Below are 19886 nucleotides of genomic sequence, written 5' to 3'. Positions count from 1 at the left end.
CCATGTAGACGAGGAGTGTCTCCAAAGACCCGAAGAAGTCAATGGAGGTCTTTTCACAGACCATTATGGGTACACTGGGACACAGCACAATGTTGCCAACTCTTGCCAGTTTGTTGCAGTTAGCATAACACGAGAAGCAGGGGTCACCCAATGAAATGAATAGGCGGCAGGTTGAAAACAAACAGAAGTAAGTACTACTTCACACAATGCAGTCAGCCCATGGAACTCATTGCCAGGAGATGTTGTGATGACCAAAAGTAAAAGTGGGGTCAAAAGAGAATTAGATAAGTTCATGGAGGTCCATCAATGGCTATTAGCCAAGATGGTCAAGGATGCAACCCCATGATCTGAGTGTCCCTGAATATTTGACTGCCAGAAGCTAGAACTGGAGGACTAGGGATGGATCACCTGATAAGTTGCCCTGTTGTGTTCATTCCTTCTGAAGCATCTGGCACGGGTCACTGTTGGAAGACAGGATACTGGATTAGACGGACCCTTGGTCTGATCCAGTAGGACCATTGTTGTGTTCTCAACAATTTTGGGGTGTGTTTTTCCTCCTGCCAACTTATGATTTTTCCTTTATTTAAAATGGTCACCATCTCCAATGCTGCCAGCAAGATGGCTGACATTTCCCTATCCATGCAGCTGTGGAAAAGAGGCTGCCTCTAAGAAAGATGGCTGCCACCTCCCACCATTTGTTTTCCGTGAGACAGAAGTCATGCCTGCAGGCAAAATGGCTACCAATAGGGAGTGTGGGGAGCTAGACAGGACGCAAGGACTGTGAGCAGCAGGAGAGACCCTTTTAAAGAAGCACTAGGAGAGTGAGCGAGTGCAGGAGGCTGATTTAGGAAGTGCAGCAGGATGTGGAGGCAGGAGGAAACTTAGATGCACAGGGTAATGTGAGGAGCAGGAGGGAGGGCACAGCAGTGGAGAAGGAGACTGAGGGGACCAGATGGCAGAGCTAGAGGGGAGTCTTCAGCAAACGGTCAGGGGGCAGGACATGTTTTTGTTATTCAAAGCTGGGATTGTGACCCAGCAATTGCACACTTTGGGGGTGCGGACGGCTTCCCCTGAAAGCTTCAAAATCCAAAAGGCAAATCCAAACCGCCTGCAAATTTATTATTTTAGACAATTTTATGATTTTAAAGCCCATCTCGTGATTTTGAGGCTGTGGGGCTGGCAGTGCGGCAAACAGGGAGAATCAAATCCTGAGGCTAACAACAAGCAAGGGTGGAAGGGAACGTTCCGAAGAGGGAAGAAGAGGCAGAGAGATGGCAGGAGGTGAAGTGGCCTTTTCAGAAGAGTGTAAAAGCTGGAAAGTGAATCTGTGTCAGGAAAACCATAGGAAAAGAGCTTATGTTAATGACAGTCATCACAGTGACTGTATTTATTCAGGGAGACTTGAGATTTGACACCTGCTTCTACCCAAAGATGTCAAATAACCCCCCACCAAAACCCCCACCCTCAGCAGAATTTTTACCCAAAAGACTCCGTGTTCTTTCTTGCCACAGAGGGTAGGACAAGAGGCGATGGGTTCAAACTACAGCACAGCAGATTTAGATTAAACCTCAGGAAAATCTTTCTAACGGTGAGAACAGTCAGACAATGGAGCAGACTGCCTTGGGAGTAGAAGCTCCGTCATGGAGGTTTTGAAAAGTAGGCTTGATAGCCAACCTATCTTGGATGGTTTAGACACAACAAATCCTGCATCTTGGCAGTGGGTTACACTAGATGACCCTTGCAATCCCTTCTAACCCTATGGTTCTATTAAATCCACCAAGGACTTCCTTATTCTTATCAATTTCACATGGAAAGCACTCAGATGCTATGGTGAGAGACAGGTAGTGAGACAGAGAAATGCTGAAAGGAAGAAGGTTATAATTTTTTTTGCCCCAAATTTAATGGCAAGTATTTCATGCAACCCTTATAACAAAGAACAACATGCTAGGTGGTCATAGGAAATCATTTTATTGCTTGTTTGTTCAGTACATCGGTGAAGACCTGGCCGCTCACAATGGGTCAGGAATACCACCTGATTATCATTGGCGTTAGCAGAGATAGTGTATTACAGAAGCAGGTGTTTGGTTCCTAGAGTAAAGCAACCTTGAAGAGAAGGTAAGATGTGTTTCACTTCCACACCCTTCACAGGTCTGTGCTTATTATTAATGCAATTAGTTAGTATCAGGTGATCATATAATGAAATTCTCTACTTTACTGCATAGCTCCAAGTGGCAGAATTAAAAGCTTGTCTTCCCAGAAACTGGAATTGGCTTAATTAAACTGGTTTCGTGAAACCATCGAAAACCCATTATTGAGCTTTAGGAGTGCCAAGTTTGGGTTAGGTTTAGCCTGTTAGCTTTTTCCTAATCCATTTTAACTAAACTGAAATAAACCATTCTTAAACCAGAATAAGAGGTTCCATATAGAAGCTAGCACAGGTTTTACGGGGTCGGTTTAAATTCACATCTTTAGTTAAATTTGGTGTAACTTGCTGTGGATAAGGCCAAAGTTAACATAGCAACTTCCTGAATTGGACCATTTTAAAATAGAGTTTTTACAATGAATTCCCGCAAACACTAAGGAAAAAAGAGACACTATCAAATACTGTTCCGTTTCATAGGCTTCCGTCCTTTTTCCACCAGGACCCAGAAGAGGATATATAAAAGTTATGCAAGTGCCATAGAGGTTATATAACTATAATGTGTAGCACTTATGAAGGTCTTAAAAACTTCTCCCTCTCCCTCTTTCTCTTCTAATCTAACAATTTTTCCAACACCTGTCTCCCTCCTTTCATATATTATAAAACTAGCATAAAAAGCTATTGTCAAAGCCAATGAGCATTATATTCAAGATGGTGACTAAGCATATAATTAAGAATAGCAGATGTTTGGAAATCAGTGTTTTGTTAACACTGTGGAAGTGTAATTGGCAATACCACGCATATTACAAAAATGGACATACATCCACCATCATGTGTAGATATCAGTCAATCTTAAAATTTGTGTATTTTTTAAAAGACAGTCAAAACAATTGGGCCCCTCAAAAGGCACTAGCCACACTTTACACTTAAAACAAAGTGCTTTTAATTGCTAGAGTCTCTCCAAATGCATATTGAACTCAGGTGAACTCGTGTTTTATGTGCCTGTAATTAACACCAAAAAAAAAAAGGAAAAAGTCCAAACTGACATTTTTTTTCTGACTGAGTTGGGAGTCTGCCAAGTTTCAGCCTGAAAACAATTCATCATGAGCAACTGCAGATAGAAATTTGTACCTAAAAAAACCTCCCAGCTCAATCTTGACTATATTGTCACTAATACAATACTAACAAAAATACAGCTATTGTCTCGGCTTTGGGCCAGATACTCCATTCAGGTAAAGTCATAATTATCTTCAGTAGAGCTACGCCAACTGTTTATGGCCCTTTCACAACAAGTTAGTTGATGAGTGATGCAGATTGTTGTATCTTTTCTCAATAAATAAGAAGCAAGTTACCCAGCAGGCCAAGTAGCTGGCAACGTTCCGCATGAATCATGGAAAGGCCAGAATAGATTACAAGAGCTATCCCACCCACCATGCATTTGGCAGATTTTCTACTCTGTCAGTCCCACAAATGGTTTATTTAAGTGTTGGAGATCTGCGGTGATGGGGGCTGGACAGGATGTTACTCAATGAGGTGTTTTATGATAGACCAAGCTAATGAGGGTTGAAGTGTAAGATGAGCTTCGCTTGTGCCTCTCAACTCCCTGGATGTCAGCGCTGGAGAGCGAGGCCTTTGAGAAGTCAACTGGTGCAGGAGGGGAGTTTAATCCTTGACTTCAGTGGGAAGAGAGTTAGGCCAATGCTGAGTGCATCAGAAAACTCTATCCAGCTTTTCAATACCGGGGATGACTGAGGTTTCTTGACTGGGGTTGACTGAGATTGACTGGGATTGAGTGAGGTTCCACTTCAGATCCAACTCTAGGTCAAACTAAATGTACAGTTAGGAACTTTAAAGAGTAGGCCTCAGTTTTGTGTATGGGAGGAGGGGCATAGCAGACTTTACAGATATTGATAGGGTCTTGTCTACAATTGCTGGCTTACAAAAAGCATCTGGTCTGTGTTTCTGTCCCTATTATCATTCCAGGCCTTGCTTTCAAACAGGAAATGCAGAGGGTCTGGGTAACGAAAACGGCCTCTCACACTAAGACCCAGTCTCCATTCAGCTTTTGGACCGATATAATTATGTTGGGTAAGGAAGTGAGTGATTGTTTACTAAAATAGTTATACCAGTACAACCCCCAGTGTGGATGCAATTATAACAATATAGATTATTCCCCTTCCCATATATAGGATGAAGCTATAGTGGTGGAAACGTGCCTTATTCCAATAAAACTGTGCTCACGCTGAGGGTTGTACTGGTATAATGATATACGTATAGTCAAAGTGGTACAACTTTTGTGTATAGACAAGCCCGAAGCATTTAATTAGAGCCCAAATCAGCAGATCCAAATTAAGCTGACGAAGGGATTTAGGAACACAACCGCCTATTAATTTAAATGGGAGCAGCTTGATCAGAATTTAGGGCCAGAAGGGTCCACCCCACCTAGTCTGTCCTTCTGTATAGCTTGATTTAAAAAAATCTCACCCCATAGCTTTACGCAAGAGCTCAACTCAAATGGCCTGATTTTAAAAAGTGACGATGAGCACCCACAATGTTTGTAAGCACCCGTCAGGAGTTAAAGATGGCTCAGTACCTCTGTGGGGGTCAGACCTGTGGTCTGGTATCTGGCAAGGAGGTTGGTATTTTTAAGGGAAAGACTTTTATAGAGGACTGAGCATCATGTCACATCTCTGAGAACCTGGCACATTACAGAGCTCAGAGATACTGGAGACTAACAAAAATTGCAGCCAAGAGAGCAAGAAGACTTAGGATTTGAAACCAGTGTGAAACCAGGGAATGGTTTGAAGAATCGCGCACCACTCGCGTTTTTGTGGGTTTGATGATCCGCGCCTGCTGTGTCAGGATGGCATTTCTGGCTCCATCCCACTTCCCCAGGCCAGTCAAGCGGAACTGGAAGGGGCTGCAGGGACCAAAGAAAATCGTCAGGGCCAGCTTGGGGTCCTTCAGAAGCAGCGGAAGAATTCTGGGTCTTGCACCCGATCCCTCGGCGAGCTCATCGAGATAGTCAATGTATTCGGTTTGCAACGTCTGGCTGCGACTGGTACCAAACCTTAGGGGACGGAAAAGACAGAGAGGTCTCACAACTCTCAGAATTGTTCAGTGACCCATGTACATTCAACCTGATGCTCCCGATTCATGCAGCGCTAACGGGGCATCATGCAGAGAACTGGCAAATACCCCTCTGACCTATTGCTTAAGAACGGGTGAGGAAGAGAGACAGGGAAGCAGACAAACATGGAGAGATTGAGAAATAATGGGATTCAGAGTCACAAGAAGCCCCCCAGATAGGCTTGTGGGGAGCTGCAGCTCTCTGTTGTAGCATCCAGCTAGAGCAAAGCTTGCTTGAGTAACAACAGTGGTGAAACTGTTGCAGCACGGGCAGCTACTCGGGCCAGACCCACCTGCCCATGACCCTGGCTACATACTCGAGCTGCCATGATTACACTGCTATTGTTACTCAGGCTCGCTAGATCAGAGCTACTTCGGGTAGGTCGACACAGCCTGCAGTCCCATCTCACAATTGCAATGCAGGCTGAATTAGAGCTGCCTCCATGCCAAAAAACTGTAACCCAAATTTGCAGAGAACGAAGCATGTTTTATTGAACACAGCAGGTTACATACTGTGGCTGAAGAAGCAGGCATGTTTGCATTATAAATAATATTGTCCTGCCTAGTGAATTTGTCATATTTTAGTCAATCTTAATCCCGGGCAGTGACAGTCAAGTCCCCATTATGGGCTCCCGGGGACATATTTTCAGAACTGTGCGCATTCAAATTACCTACATATAATGGGTGCCACTCTGGATGGAGTGGTGGGTACAAACATGTACACGTTTTTGCAAGCAATTCCATGAATGCTGTTCTAAAAATCTGGCTAATGGTAACAAGCCTAAGAATCATAGCCTCGTAGTAGTCAGAGATGGAAAATATTAACACCATCTTCCTACAGGATACAGTCCCCAGAGAAACTCTATAACTAATATATCATTAAATCTAGACGGATCACCAGATCATCTAGTCTGACCTCCTGTATATCTCAGATCACCAACATATACCCAGCACTTGCGTACTAAACCCAGCAACCAAAATTAGATCAGGGTATTAGAGCCCTCAGGAGATTAAACTATCAAGTGTTAAATTTACACTCCAGGTGACATCAGGTTAGCGATAGAAAAATGGAAAAGTTTTCAGTCCTAAGCCAACAGCTTGTGAAATTACCAGACCTTGAAGTAAAGAATTACTGCTATGCATTCAGTGCTTGGACACGACAGAGAAACTTCCAGCTCTGATTTCAGCAGCCTGCTGAGCCTTTAATGCTTGGCACTTCAGATATTTGACGCAAGTATATTTCCTGAGGACCAGTATGTGGGATAAGCCTCATATTTTTGCGGGATAAAGAAACTAGTGAGCTTGGCCATCTTCCAGTGTAGCTTCCTTCTAAAGGTGTCTCTCTCTGATCAACAAAATAAACTATGTGAAAGACCCTTGGGGATATTCATAGCGACTCTCCGATAAGGATTTGTGAGTGACCAAAAAAGCATGTGGTTTAAGGATGACGACTATAATATCCAGCAGCCACCAATTTGAATGAGGAAAAAACCCACTGCCACCCTTACACGGGAACGAAAGGGGGCAGGAATTGGAGACCTAGATGAAGAGAGATGACAGACAGATCCCAGGGAGGCCATTTGGATCTAAAGAAGGCAGTGGCGGAGTTAAAGGAGAGTCCTTCCGGTCTAAAAAGGTGTCATGCTATTCTCATGCTTGCGCTGAACAGAAAATATATCTTTGTTGCAAAAAGCAGCAGGCATCCTTGGCTATTTTGGCATGATGATGGAGACACTGGCTAATTGTCTCTTGAGCTTGACCCATGCATTAGTTAACTCCTTAATACAGTCAAAGAAAGATACACTTATCTGAGAGAGCTCAGCAAATATTTTGGCTGTCAGATTATTTTAGGCTTGAACTTTGATGAGCTAGTCAAAACCCAAGAAGCTGTAGAATCTTTCCCAGGGGAAGGATCAGTGATATTAGCAATCTTAGTAAGGATATTGGAATACTCAAGTGTATGCCATAGACATGCTTCCATAAACCTTTTCCTAGGGGCAGTGGAACTGTACAAGTGTGGTTAAAGTATCCACTTTGGAGGGAATAAACACACAGTCCTGGCAGCCAGAAAAGAAATGATGGGAACCCAAGTACTCAAGGCCTTTGTAATATCTGCCTGCCCATGATCTAGTCACTGAGCAGATGGAGTATATTTTAAACACATGGAGACAGGAATGCCAGCCAAAAGCTTCTAGGAGACTTTGGACTGTGTGTTCTGAGAGGCACCACGAGAGGAAGGAGACATACAATTTCCTCTCTGTGTATAAACTGCTCCCGTGATGAGTGGGGAGGAGTAACACAAATTAGGTGATGTTTCATACCACTCGATTCTCTTCTCTTTCCTCTTGACGATGTCAGTCAGCATGGTGCTCTCCGAGGGCAGCTCACTCAGCCCTAGACAATGAAAGTGGTTGTTACTCATAAGTAACAAGAGTTACAGATGGACCTCAGCTTCGAAGTACAGATCTGGATTTGGGAAGCTTCCTGCCCTGAGCTGTTACATGCACTTTCCACTCTAGATGCTTAAAAGCGTTGCTTTGCCAAGGCCTCTGCGGCAAAGGGGACCGAATTCTCTATCATGCTGCTCTAGTTTTGCCATGGGACAGTGGCAAGACAAATTCACTTAATCTGCCCTCATGCCAGATCAGTCTCACGTTTTTGACGCTCAGATCCTCCAAGGTATTTCGGCTCCCAACTTCCACTGACTTCAGTGGAATATCTTGCAGGATCTGAGCCTCAGTGCTTCCACAAACACTTATTAAATCTTACAACAGAGCACTCTGACTAGATGGGGAGATATTGTTATATATAAGTAGCAAATCCTAGCTTATGGCTGGCTGAAACCAATCATGTGGCAAGACTACATTTTTCTAGTTGACCTCCTCAGAGATGAGTTTTGTTTAAACTATTAAACTCTCAGGAGAGGATGAAAAGCTTTTTCTGCTCCTCTAATTTCACCTTTCCTTTATAATATTAGTTTAAAAGGAGGAGTACATAAATTACAATACACTGCCAGCAGTTTTTCTTTCTGTAGCACCATCAAGGCCTTGCAAGCTTACAGATGGCGACACGAGACAGAATTCCAGTGTATCTGTTTGCAAGATTGTTGCTATGGATGCATGTAACAATTACATGTACAAACTTTTCTTTCAGCTTCAAGATGTGTTGTGCCTTAAGATAAGTTTTGATCCAAGAGGTTGACTAAGTCTTGATACTTATTTCAAGAGGGAAAAAAATGTCCAAATATTATACAAATTTTACAGATGGATAAATGGTCTCATTGGCCATTAGATCACTTGGCCAAGACCCTCTGATAGAGCTGGAGATAGAACCATTTGATAAGCCACTTGATGACACTTCTGCTTCGAAAAATAGCAAAGCTGTTCATTCTTAAGTGAAACTTACATTGGGAAATAGTCAAGCTAATTTGGGAATGCCTATCTGTTATGAACAGGACTCAGAGATCAATCTCTACATTTCTGGAGATGAGTGCTTTAGTTTACCTCTTGGGACTTTGGTTCATTCTGACCGCCTGACTGCTTTAGGAGCTCATCAGAGAAGTAAGATATCAGCGATGAAGGCAGCAGACACTAAACAGCTACTTCAGGAGACTGCTCTGTAAGAAGCGTAGCCTTGTTCCCTTCCCAGGTAAATATGCTTTCAGCTGTATTTCTGTGGCATTAGCAACCTGAGGTCAAACAAGTTGCAGCTCACAGCTTTTGATTTCTCCCTCAGCCCTGAATTTTGCATGTTTATTTTAATGATCATATTCCATTGATATTCTCTGATCTCTTTTACTAACTCTTATTGACTGCAGTGACATGCTTGGATAAGAACACAGCCACCGCAGTTCCCTGCTTCCAGATCTCTGGCAGCCAGCTACATTATAGATTAATAGGTATTAAGATTGAAGGGACCATTTTGATCATATTGTCAGACTCCTGCAGAAAACAGGCCGGAGAATTTCACTCTGAGATTCCTGCATCCAGCCCATAACTTGTGGTTGAGCTAGACTAAAGCAATTAATTGCCCTCACTGTTAAAAAAATTCAGAAGTGGTCTGTGCAGTCTGAGCATGCTACCAAGGGATATAAAGGAGTCCATCCCATGAGCAGGAGTCAACAAATGTGAAACCTTTGTCTTTAGAACCAGCATTGCTCTCCTTTGCCATTTTTTCCCTGCCTTGTATCCCCATACATAATTCTGACCTAAATCAAGCATTTAAGCACCTTTCAGCAGACACGATAAGCCAATGTGAACCCCAAAGCAAAGGTCACCACTACTGATTTCAGTGGCCGTTGTGCCACTTAAGGCTAAATCTGGTTCATGGCTTCCACGTGTGCCCTGTGGGAGATTATGTTGTGTGTATCACACCATGCCCATCAACTTACCCTTAAAGACTCTTGTGGCCCAGCGAGCCTGCAGTTCCGCCGTTGGCATGATGGGCCCAAGTGGCTGGATGAGGCCAATGACAGCCAGCGTTGGCTTCTCCAGCTTAGGGGGGAAGACATGTTTATACAGAGGGGCCTGGTTGTTTTCAACTTTGATGATGGACTCCTCCAGGAAGGGAAACGAGAAGCTGTAGCCAGTGGCGAAGATGACAACATCCACGTTCTCCCCCACAGTCCCATCTTCAAAGATGGCGGAGGTTTCAGTGAACTCCTTCACGATGGGCTTCACCATCACGCTGCCACAGAGGATGCGGCTTGGAAGGTCGTCATTGAACACTGGCTCTTTCATCAGGGTTCTGGAAGGAAGCAAGATGATGATGGAGGCATCCATCAAGAATAGGTGCCAAGGATACAGTGTCTATCTTGGAGAAGGGTGAGACTGAAGGATTGAAATGAGCTGACAAAATGCATATAGATCAGCAAGTGGAAGGACTACAGACAAGAAGCTTGGGGTAGAAAGATCACGTTAATAAACTCCATTTTACACCCTGTTATCCCTATTTTAACAGGTCAGTGGGCTCCCAGTAATAAAGCTTCCCTGAATCATACAGCCATTCCAGGTTCCACCCCTGGGGGTCAGTTCTTTCAATGCAACCATGGTGATTTATTTGGATGCTAAAGTCAAATGTTTCAAGTGTCCACCATTTTAAGTGCTTAATTTGATGCATACCCCCAGCCTGATTTCCAGAGGTGCTGAGCACCACAACTCCATCTGAAATAAGTTAATAGGTGCTACAGGTCTGAAAGCCAGGCCTCAGGTGTCTCAGACTGGCCACATAAAATTTGAGGCGATCCAAGGGAGACATTTTTGATATTTTCGTTTAAATGGATGCATTTCCTTCAGCACCAAAAGGAGATTAGTTCCATGGATTTAAGCTGTTAGACTCTTCTCCTTTGTCTAATATTTGCCTCATTGAAAAACTATGTTTTCTTAAATCAACTGTTTTATAAAATCAAAATAAATATTTGCTCTTTCTTGGCAGGACTTGGATTCCCAAGAGCATTTTCCAAATAGTTTTAGGATAGAGTTGAACACCTGCCAAGGAAAGTGTTGGTTTAAACAAAATCAACTCTCCTGCCATCCCCTGGGCCCAATCCCCCCCAAACATTTAGTTTACTGGACAATGTACGTGTTTTGATCTTGGACCCTTTCCTGACATTTTAAGCAGAGATAGATCCAACCTGTCACATCTGAATCCAGATTTCAAACCACCCCTATGTTTTGAGGCTTTAAGATTGCGGGGGTTTGGTTTGGTTTGTTGAAGGATTAAAGATGAATTACATGTGTCTGGTTAATGAGACCATCCAGAAGTGTAGGATATAATATATTAAGGGTTGTAAACTCTCATGCATCTGAGCATAATCTGACCACTAAGCAATGGAGGTCAGGAAGAAAATTCCCCATGAGAAAGATGTTTCATAATAGCTGCCTATAGAGTTTCTTGCACCTTCTCCTGAAGCATATGGTCCTGGCCAGTATCAGACTGAGGGCTAGGGTCTGATCTAGTCTTGCCAGTCCTCTACTCAGTAAGAGTTCAGCTTGAGTAAGGAATGAGTGAAGCAGGAGTGAGAACAGATTATGGCCCCATGATAATTATATGATTCAGATTCCTTTTCCTCTCCAGCTACCCATGAGTCAGCTGCATGTTAAAAGTGAGCAGTACCTGTTCTGAGGCACCAAGCCATAGTTTTCATGGTTAAACCATTGGTTCATCTTCTGTTCATACACCCATTTCAAAAGGGGCCAAGGCAGGGTATTTCTGATCAGATTGCTCAATCGTGTGTGAAATACGGCGTCCCACGGGTAGCCGTCGTCATATACACGGCTCATTACCCATGAGCCTCCTCTGGTGCTTAGAAAAACCTACAGGGCAATACAGAATCCACTTTAAACACTGAAAGTCTTCCATAGCGTGAGCATGATATGTGTTGCAAATCTCAGCCTAGGTTTATCTCCAGACATTGAACATCTTCTCCTGCTTGAGGCTACTGAAGTCAAAACAACATAGAAACAGTGTCTCAGGACAGAGTAAGGGGGCTGGGGAAAAAAACCCACCCTCAAGAGATTGCTTTTCATTGCTTTGGAGGCTGATGCTGTATTCTAGATGTACCTGTCTCAAAGGAAGGGTGATCTTGTGGTTAAGGGATGAGCTGTAACTTTGTGATCCTGGGCAAATTACTCTCTCTCTTTGTGCCTCAGTTTGCCATCTGTAGAATGGGGATATCAACGTTTCTTTTCTCTTTTTTCTCTTTTGTCTGTCTTGTCTTTTTAAATTGTAGGTTTGTCAAGTTTACAGAACCTTTTTCTGTGTGTATGTACAGGGCCTAGCACAACAGAGCTTTGATCGCAATTGGGGCCAGTGGGCCCTACTGAAATACAAAGAATAAACAATTATAATAACAATAGCAACCGATCTTTAGAGGCCTTTTTCCCTGCTCCAGAGAAGCAAAGATTTGGGCTTTAATGCCATGGGATGCTGTGTATTCTGGGTAACCACCACTCTTAATAATTCTTTGTGCCACAGTATACTGATGGGGCATGCAATTTACTTCACTCTGGAAGTGCTGCCAGCCAGCTGCCCTCCCCCCAACTCACAAGAATAGCCATCTGTCACTCTACCCGTTTGGCTCTCTGACAGAGCTCCACGGCAATATCTGATGCAGAGTTCCCCATTCCAACCACCACGACCGTCTTCCCCTGAAACCCTTCGGGGATCTTGTACTCCCGGCTGTGGAAATACTGGCCCTTGAACTTTTCAATGCCTATGAGGAGAGAAGGAAGGTTTGGAATCACAGTGCAGAGATGGGTTTTAAACTGCTAACACTTAGGGTGCCTGATTTTACCCAAGGTCCCGGGTGGGCAGGCTAACCTGCTTGTGCCGCTATGGCTTCACCGCTATGATTACTCCACCTAGCTTTGATCTAGCTGAGATACAGCTACATGCTGCCATCACATCTCCTGATTGCAGTGTAGACCTATCCACAGATCCAAATTTGGAGCATCTTAAAATGCTGGGGTGTTTAGATCCAGGTTTTGTGGGGATGTCACTTCGTTTCACTGGTTATGAAAATAAAATTCAGATCCAGGTTTTTAACCCTCCCACTGCCTCCCAAAGCTTAGAGACATTGAGATGTAGAGTTTTGGGCTTGAGGGGACGTCTAGTTATGCTTTACCAGAAATAAAAATGAAGAGTGGTGCCTTTCACTCGTGGTTGTATTGCGGGTGGCCCCCAGCCCCTCTTTCACCTGCTGTGTGCTGCTCACACAGTGAATGGGATGAATGTTGCTTGAAAGTGGCAGCTGGAGACCCCCCCCCCTTGGTTGCATATCATTCTTTGGAGGTAGGGAAAAGATGTGCCGGGGGCGAGGCAGAGTGCTGGCTGCAGGTGGTATAAAACAGCAGGGCTGCAGCTGCTCTGATTATCCCAGCAGCTGTTATGTTCCTTATCTGGTCCAGAATTGGGGGCGTGGAAGGTGGACCTCTCACTCCTTGGCTGCCCAGAGTATACACTCATTGCTATAGAGGTCTGAGCCCTTTCTCTGCAGTCCCTTCTCGCTCTCAGAGAGTTAATTGGGTGGGGATGCCAGCTGGCCCATGCCAAGCGTTAAGGATGGATCAAATATTTGACTGTGCCTGGTCTGTTCAGCTAATCCACTCAAAGGTCTAGCTGACTTCTGATGGGCATTTTGTGCCAAACTTCGATCGTGCCAACAATCTTGCCTCAGTACCCGGAGAAACCGTTCAGATAAAGCAGAAACTGAACCGACCTCTGTCCAAAACTGAACTCCAGCTACACTTTACTGAATGATCTGAAAATATCAGAGGGGTGGATATTTTTATGATTTAAAGCTTTGTACAGAGAAGTTTCAGGGCGGGAAGGAGGAAGAAAGCTAGCAGAGAAAAAAAGAAGCAATATGGAAAACATGGCAGCGGAGGTGCTGTTATATATTTGTCTCGATGTATCAGGAAAGCAAGCGACATTATGGGCCTTGTCTAGCACCCACTAAAGTGAGTGGAAAGATATCCATTGGCTTTAGAGGACACGGGGGCAAAGCCCAAATGCTTGCTGAAGTAGTGACTTGGATAATCCAATAACTGTACTGCTTCAAAAGGAAGAAAACCTTAAGAGGGACAAAAAAGAATAATTGGCTATGGGGGAATTGTTAAACTCTGGTCGTGCAGTGAACCACAAGCTCTCACCCCAATAAAGGAATGAAAACAATTGTCACTGGCTGTTCCCATTTTTGCAGCTTGTTAACCTGGAACCCAAACAGACCCTGTTGGAGGCTTTGTAAACACAGCTCTTACCAGGAAAAGACTGCAGCGGGACATAGGATTCTATATGGTGCCCCATGCAAACCGTCACAGCATCAAACACGGTGGATTCTTGCTTCCCATCACTCTCGGTGACAATAATCCACTGGCCAGTGGTAGAGAAATCCTGGCATTTTCTTACACTGATGACAGTGGTCTGAAAGTAAACCAGAGAAAAGACCTCACTGCTTTGGCCACAGCACCATGTGTTAGAGGTTGGACGGATGTATTGTGACTCAGGAGCTAGGGGTGAACTGGGCTCCACATTCAGGTTTGACTTAAAGCAAGAATGTCCACCATGTAGTTTACAGGTCAGAAATGGGTACATTTATCCATCTGTCTTGACAGATCCAGACTTTCCACAATGCAAGCTGTCATTTAACTAAAAAGGAAGATTGTAGCCCTTCTGGCTGCATACATAACCTTCCAGCTGTGAATGGAAGATAGCACTGTTGTAGCCTGAAACGGCTCAGAGACAAGTGAATTGATCCAGTTCTTCTTAACTGGGTGTTAACTCCTGTGCCTAATGATGTCATTTTGGCTGTGTCTACTTTAGGTTGTCATGCCAAAAGTTTCCTACCATTGCTCCCGCTCCACTGGTGGTAGCAATGATAGCAGCGCCAGCCTGATCAGGTTCTTTTTGCCAGCGGATTTTATCATCAGCTGCCTAGCACTGCTCAGAGCAGGTCCGGGTGACAGGGTGGTAAAAATATCACCTGACACCAATGTCCTGTCACACTAGGTCTCCCACTGTTGTGACCAGTAGCAGAGTTGAACTGCTGGTTGCAACCGTGAGAAATTCTGGCTAAAAGCCTGGTGTAGATTAGAGCTGAGAGAGGCAAGTTTTCCGATAACTTAGCTTGCAACTGTGCAGCTTGTTTGCATGCACAATTGCTGCACCTGTGCATGCAAAATGGCCAACTGCATGTGGAAACACCAAAACAAAGCTCAGAAATAGTCCTGGCGTGAGAAGTGAAGTGATGGTGAATGCGACAGTAACTGCCCAGAGGGCAACATTTTTCAAACGGCCCTTCAGTTTTGGGTGTCTCAGCACTCAGGGCTGGATTTTCCAGGTGCTGAGCACCCACCTTTTCACATGACCAGTGAGAGTAATGGGTACTTTGAATCTCAGGCCACAGAAATCTTAACGGGAACACCCCAAAAGTGAAGCAGAATATGTGGACGCACAGTAACTAAACATTTAGGCCGATGTAAGTCCCACAGGATGACTGGTTCATGTGCACAAGGATTGCAATCTCATCATTGAGAGATCCATTCTGGAGTGATCGTAGAACATGGTCCCAGTTTTGTAGACTCCACCTCTGGATCCAGGGACCTTTTGTGGCCATGGGGACTGTAGAGCATGGCTGAAGGCCTTGGGACTGCAGAGGGTTTTTACAGGGATCCCCAGGGTCAGATATATGCATAATGATTCAGTAAAGCAGGGGGCGTCCAGTGACCGGGGGGGCTAGCCGCTCGGAGGTTGGAATACTCCTGTTGCTCACCTGTGGGAGAGACGGTGGAGCCTGGGCAGACCTAGAGGGCATTGCTTATGTTGCCCATGGTGTCAGGGAGCTGATGCCCAGCAGGCACAATCAGGGCTTCCTTGTGCTAAGGGCAGGTGGTAGTGAGGTGCTTCACAGCCCTGGGTACCCCTAGGAAGCACAACCGATCCCAATTAATTGTGCACTTTGGCCCTTGTAATAGAAGGAGTTGGATTCATCTGAGTTAAAGCAATTTAAAAAACCCAAGGAAAAATGATGCTTTGATCTCCTTATACTATCCAATAGTTTGATCTCTTTATATTGCTCCTTGTCCTGACTTCCTGGGCTTTTTGTGGGGTAGAAATGCAGGGGGTGGGGATGGGACAGAATCAGTGAGAAAAATGCCAGAATCCTGCTAATTTCTCTCTCGCTCGCTAGGCCTTGTCAGAATTTTGATCTACCATCTGCCCTGTTGAATCTGAATCTGCTTAGCATCTAATCCAGGCATTGCCCCCGCTACCTTTTTCCCTGTGGCTGCATTGTCCCTTTTCAGTCACCCTGTGACAATCTCATTCCTCTCCCATAACACTGGTCCATAACATCTGTTGTCTGGTAGCCAGGTCAGCTGTAGTTCTAGAGGCACAAGGTGAATGAGGTAATATCGCTAATTGGTCCAACTTCTATTTGTAAGCTCAGAAGCTTGAGTCTCTCACCCAGAGCTCTTCTTCAGTATAAGCCCAAAAACTTGTCTGTCACACCAACGGATTGGTCCAATAAAAGATATGACTCTCCCCCACCTTGTTTTGTAGATATCCGGGACCAAACACAGCTACAACACCACTGCATGCAGTTGTAGTTCTAGACCCACATGTAGAATCAGTGGCTGACAGTATGTATCTAGCTATTCTGATTTTTTTTTCTCTGTACTGCAACTTTAAATTTCTTGGAGTCAGTCCACTGCAGAGGAAGCTACCATTTTGTGAGGCAGATCTGTTACAAGCCTGTCACAGAAGAGACAAGTTGTGCTCTCTCATGGAGACTTTACTTTTGTTCTTTCTTATTTTGCTGTTTTCCTTAACCTAAGAGACAAGTTATACAGACAAAGTAGGAAATTGGCTTCTGTGTACAGGAAATAATGTAGCAGGGCCCTAGTTTAATAGGACCTACCTTGAACCTGATGTATTTCAGAAGATCAAAGCGCTCTGCATACAGTCTCAGATATTCCAGGAATCTGGTGTTGTGCAGGAAATTTGGAAAGTGTTCAGGCATTGGAAAGTCACTGAAGCACGACATCTCCTTGGAGGAATTGGTGATCACTGACTTGTAGATACTGGCCCTGCCTTCCTCTACCTTTTCCTGGAAAACAACAGTCAAAGAGAAAGGTGCATTTTAAAATATTAGTAGATAGTGCAAATCCACAAAGGTTTTCCGTGTTGTGTGACGCTCACCGAGTCTGAAGGTTTGTGATAGCCTGATACATTATGTGGGTTCTTGCTTCTGTTTAAGCTTCCCTATACAGAGCCAAAGTGGTCTCTCTTGCCACAAGTTTTTCTTTGCAGCAGATGTTCTCCTTTGCGAGGATGGTCTTGCAGTTAGGACTGGGCTGGAATTCAGGAGATGTGTGCTACAGACTGCCTATGACACCTTATGTAAGTCAGGAGCGTAAATATCTTTGAGGATCTCGCTGGGCCTCTTGTTCCCATCTATAAAATGGGGATAATGCCACTTCCTTTCTCCCGTGCTTTGCCTATTTTGCCTATTTCGATTTTCTAAGTTCTTGGAGGATGTCTCACTTGGTATACGTACAGTACTAACACGATGGGACCTTGTTGGGGTGTCTAGATGCAAATAATAAATAACAATACATGTGAATGGCTGCAATTGTAGCAACTCTTATGAATTGCGAGTTGTCTTTGCATGCTTGGTTCATTGAAGCTTGGTCAAGTCATTATTTCTTGGCCATCTAAAATTCCATGTTGCAAGACTTCTGCAAGACTCATTTGTGTCCTTAGGCCTTCTTCATCCTTTGGCGGACATACAGGAAATGTAATAGTTGCTTCAGCTCATCAGCATAGAATTGCATGCTTGCTCAAGTGTCCCTAGACTATTTACATTGGCACCATAATTCAGCTCCATTTTTAATGGGATGAATGGCAGCATGAGGTATAATTTATCATTCACTTTTGCTATCTAATGAGGTTACTCTTCTAGGGCAGAATTTCATCCCTGGCATTATATGGTAGAAAGCTCCTGTCAAACACAGCACAGTGTACATATAATTTACATGAAAAAAAAAAAAAACCATCAAAACACTCCAGGGCTCACACAATTGTCTCCTTTGGGAGCGGATGAGAGAATGAACAAACCATATGTGGCAGAGCTGTGTCATGCCACTTAATGCATGACTGGAAAGTGCTCCGATATTTTGGTGATGAAGGTGATAAGAACCTCCGTCTATAACATTTCCATCAAGGCTGGGTTCGGCCCCTTGAACGAAGTATAAAATTAACATCTATTTGTACGAACACTTAACATAAGCTTTCGGGGGCTGCAACTATTTCTTGCATCTGACAAAGTGGGTTGCAGCCCACGAAAGCTTATGCCTGCAGAAATTCGTTAGTCTTTAAAGTGCTACAGGACTCTCGTTGTTTTTGCTGTATACAGACTAACACGGCTACCCCTCTGGAGCTGCAGGAAAGAGATCTGTATTAGGCATGCTGAGAGGCCGGGAGTATATACTGAGGCTCCAGGGCGTGTGCACGCAAGCAGCCGGGGTTGGCTTACATTCCTGCACCCCTCATATCTCACCAAACTAGGTTCCTCATGAAATGTGACCCTCTTTTTCTGGTTCCATTGATCAGACCACACGTCCCAGTTTGCATGGAACAGCTTCTGTGAGCTGCCAGAAAGCAGATGGAAGGTGCTACCAGGCTACTCCTTCCCCCTCTTCCATCTGCTCCATTTAGGATTTTTCCACGCACTGTTTCTCTTCTTTGCTTCCCTCCATTCCCTACAGCAGAAGGGCTCTGAGGCCCTTCAGGAAGGGCAGAACAGAGGATGATCCAATTTACAAAGACAGCCAACATCACAGTCTAGGAAATTCCCACTTACTTTGAATCTCCAGAGCCCCCCGATGTCATCGCTTCTCTCGAAGCAGCTGGGCTGAAGCCCCTCATCCAGGCAGCACTTAATGGAGGTCAGTCCGCTCACGCCCGATCCGATCACAGCCACTCTCTGGGCCATGGTCTCCTGTATCGGGGAGGATCACGCAGCCTTATCAGGGCAAGGAATCAAAGAGGGTCCATGGGGCTTCAGCAGAATGGGTTAGGTATTCAAGTCAGTGGGTCCTGGGCTCTGGCTCTGCAGGAAGGGGGAGGAGGATGGAACCTAGTCTGGAGGGATCAGGTGAGCTCTGACTGTTATCAGTGCGGCTGTGAGCTTCCCAGCAGTACCATGCTCCTCAGTTGCCTCCTATAGTCCTTTCTGATGACCAAAATGCCCCCTCAGGGTGGGATAAACAGTGGGGAAGATGCTGAGGAAGAACTAAGCTTTGTGGGGGGGAGTGGTTTACATGTGGGGCGCTCCAGATCACAAGCTGAGTGGAAGGAGAGGGGCGTAAGAGAAGGAGGATCTGAATAGGCTGGGTAGGTGGGCCATGAAGGAGTATGAGGTTAGGGTGTGGTTATGGGAACAGGATGCAGAGAATGGGTGATTTAGGAAGGGGACAAGATATAATGTATGGGAGCTGCAGGATAGGAATTGGGGGGTGGAGTCTATAATAACTCTCCTGTGCACTCCCAGGGCACTTTCCACCCTCAAGGGACATGACAAGCATGAGTGACTGAACCCCTCACAAGAATATTGTATGGATAGAAATGGGGAAACTGAGGCACGGGCAGGCCAAATGACTGACCCAAGCTGGGAGACCTGTGGCAGCGCCAAAGTGGAACCCAGGTCTCTGGATTCCTAGTTCTGTCCGCAAGTGAGGGAGTTTGGGAAGAAGGAGACGGAGAACAAGCAGGCTTGAGAGCTGGATGCATGCATAAGGAGAGGTAAAGGTTGGGTTTGGTGTGGGGAAATACGGGGTTGGATTTAAGGAGGAAGAAGATTGAAAGACCCGTGAGGAGGCTCAGGAGGTAAAGGAGACTGCGGGAAAGGAATGGAAACAGGGGAACAGGGAATGGAGGGTGAAAGAGGAGAGAAGACAGGAGGAAAATAACAAAGCGAAGCCTGAGGACCAATGAGAAAAGATGTTTGAAGAGAAAGGAAAGCAGCAAAGCGATCAATGCAAGGGAAAAAACCCAGAGGCTTTGACAGTAAACTGCTGAAAAGGGTGTAAAATCCAGCATACCAGGAACGAAAGGGGCA

The 19886-nt window shown here is 44.8% G+C and overlaps 1 protein-coding gene across 2 annotated transcripts; it reads right to left on the bottom strand.

Moving 5' to 3' along the window:
• Window positions 1-1963: 1963 nt before the first annotated feature.
• LOC137142936 (dimethylaniline monooxygenase [N-oxide-forming] 2-like) lies at window positions 1964-18767 on the bottom strand. 2 transcript variants are annotated; one of them, XM_067532465.1, is made up of 8 exons: window positions 18630-18767; window positions 16686-16874; window positions 14029-14191; window positions 12340-12482; window positions 11384-11583; window positions 9660-10015; window positions 7591-7663; window positions 1964-5210 (listed from the first exon to the last, which is right to left on the bottom strand). In XM_067532465.1, exons 1-8 carry the CDS (start codon window positions 18759-18761, stop codon window positions 4856-4858), a joined length of 1611 nt encoding a protein of 536 aa, XP_067388566.1. In that variant the 5' UTR covers window positions 18762-18767; the 3' UTR covers window positions 1964-4855. The 2 variants fall into 2 exon arrangements, with proteins under 2 accessions (XP_067388566.1, XP_067388567.1); XM_067532466.1 differs by lacking the exons at window positions 14029-14191; window positions 16686-16874; window positions 18630-18767 and having other exon boundaries at window positions 12316-12440.
• Window positions 18768-19886: the final 1119 nt, after the last annotated feature.

The sequence above is a fragment of the Emydura macquarii genome, unplaced genomic scaffold (genome assembly GCF_026122565.2).
Source record: "Emydura macquarii macquarii isolate MOO-44397 ecotype Brisbane River unplaced genomic scaffold, CSIRO-AGI_Emac_v2 contig_3287, whole genome shotgun sequence".
In the NCBI taxonomy this organism is placed as follows: Eukaryota; Metazoa; Chordata; order Testudines; family Chelidae; genus Emydura; species Emydura macquarii.
The sequence above is the reverse complement of the archived record's forward strand: the minus strand, read 5'-3'. Positions and strand labels throughout refer to the sequence as shown.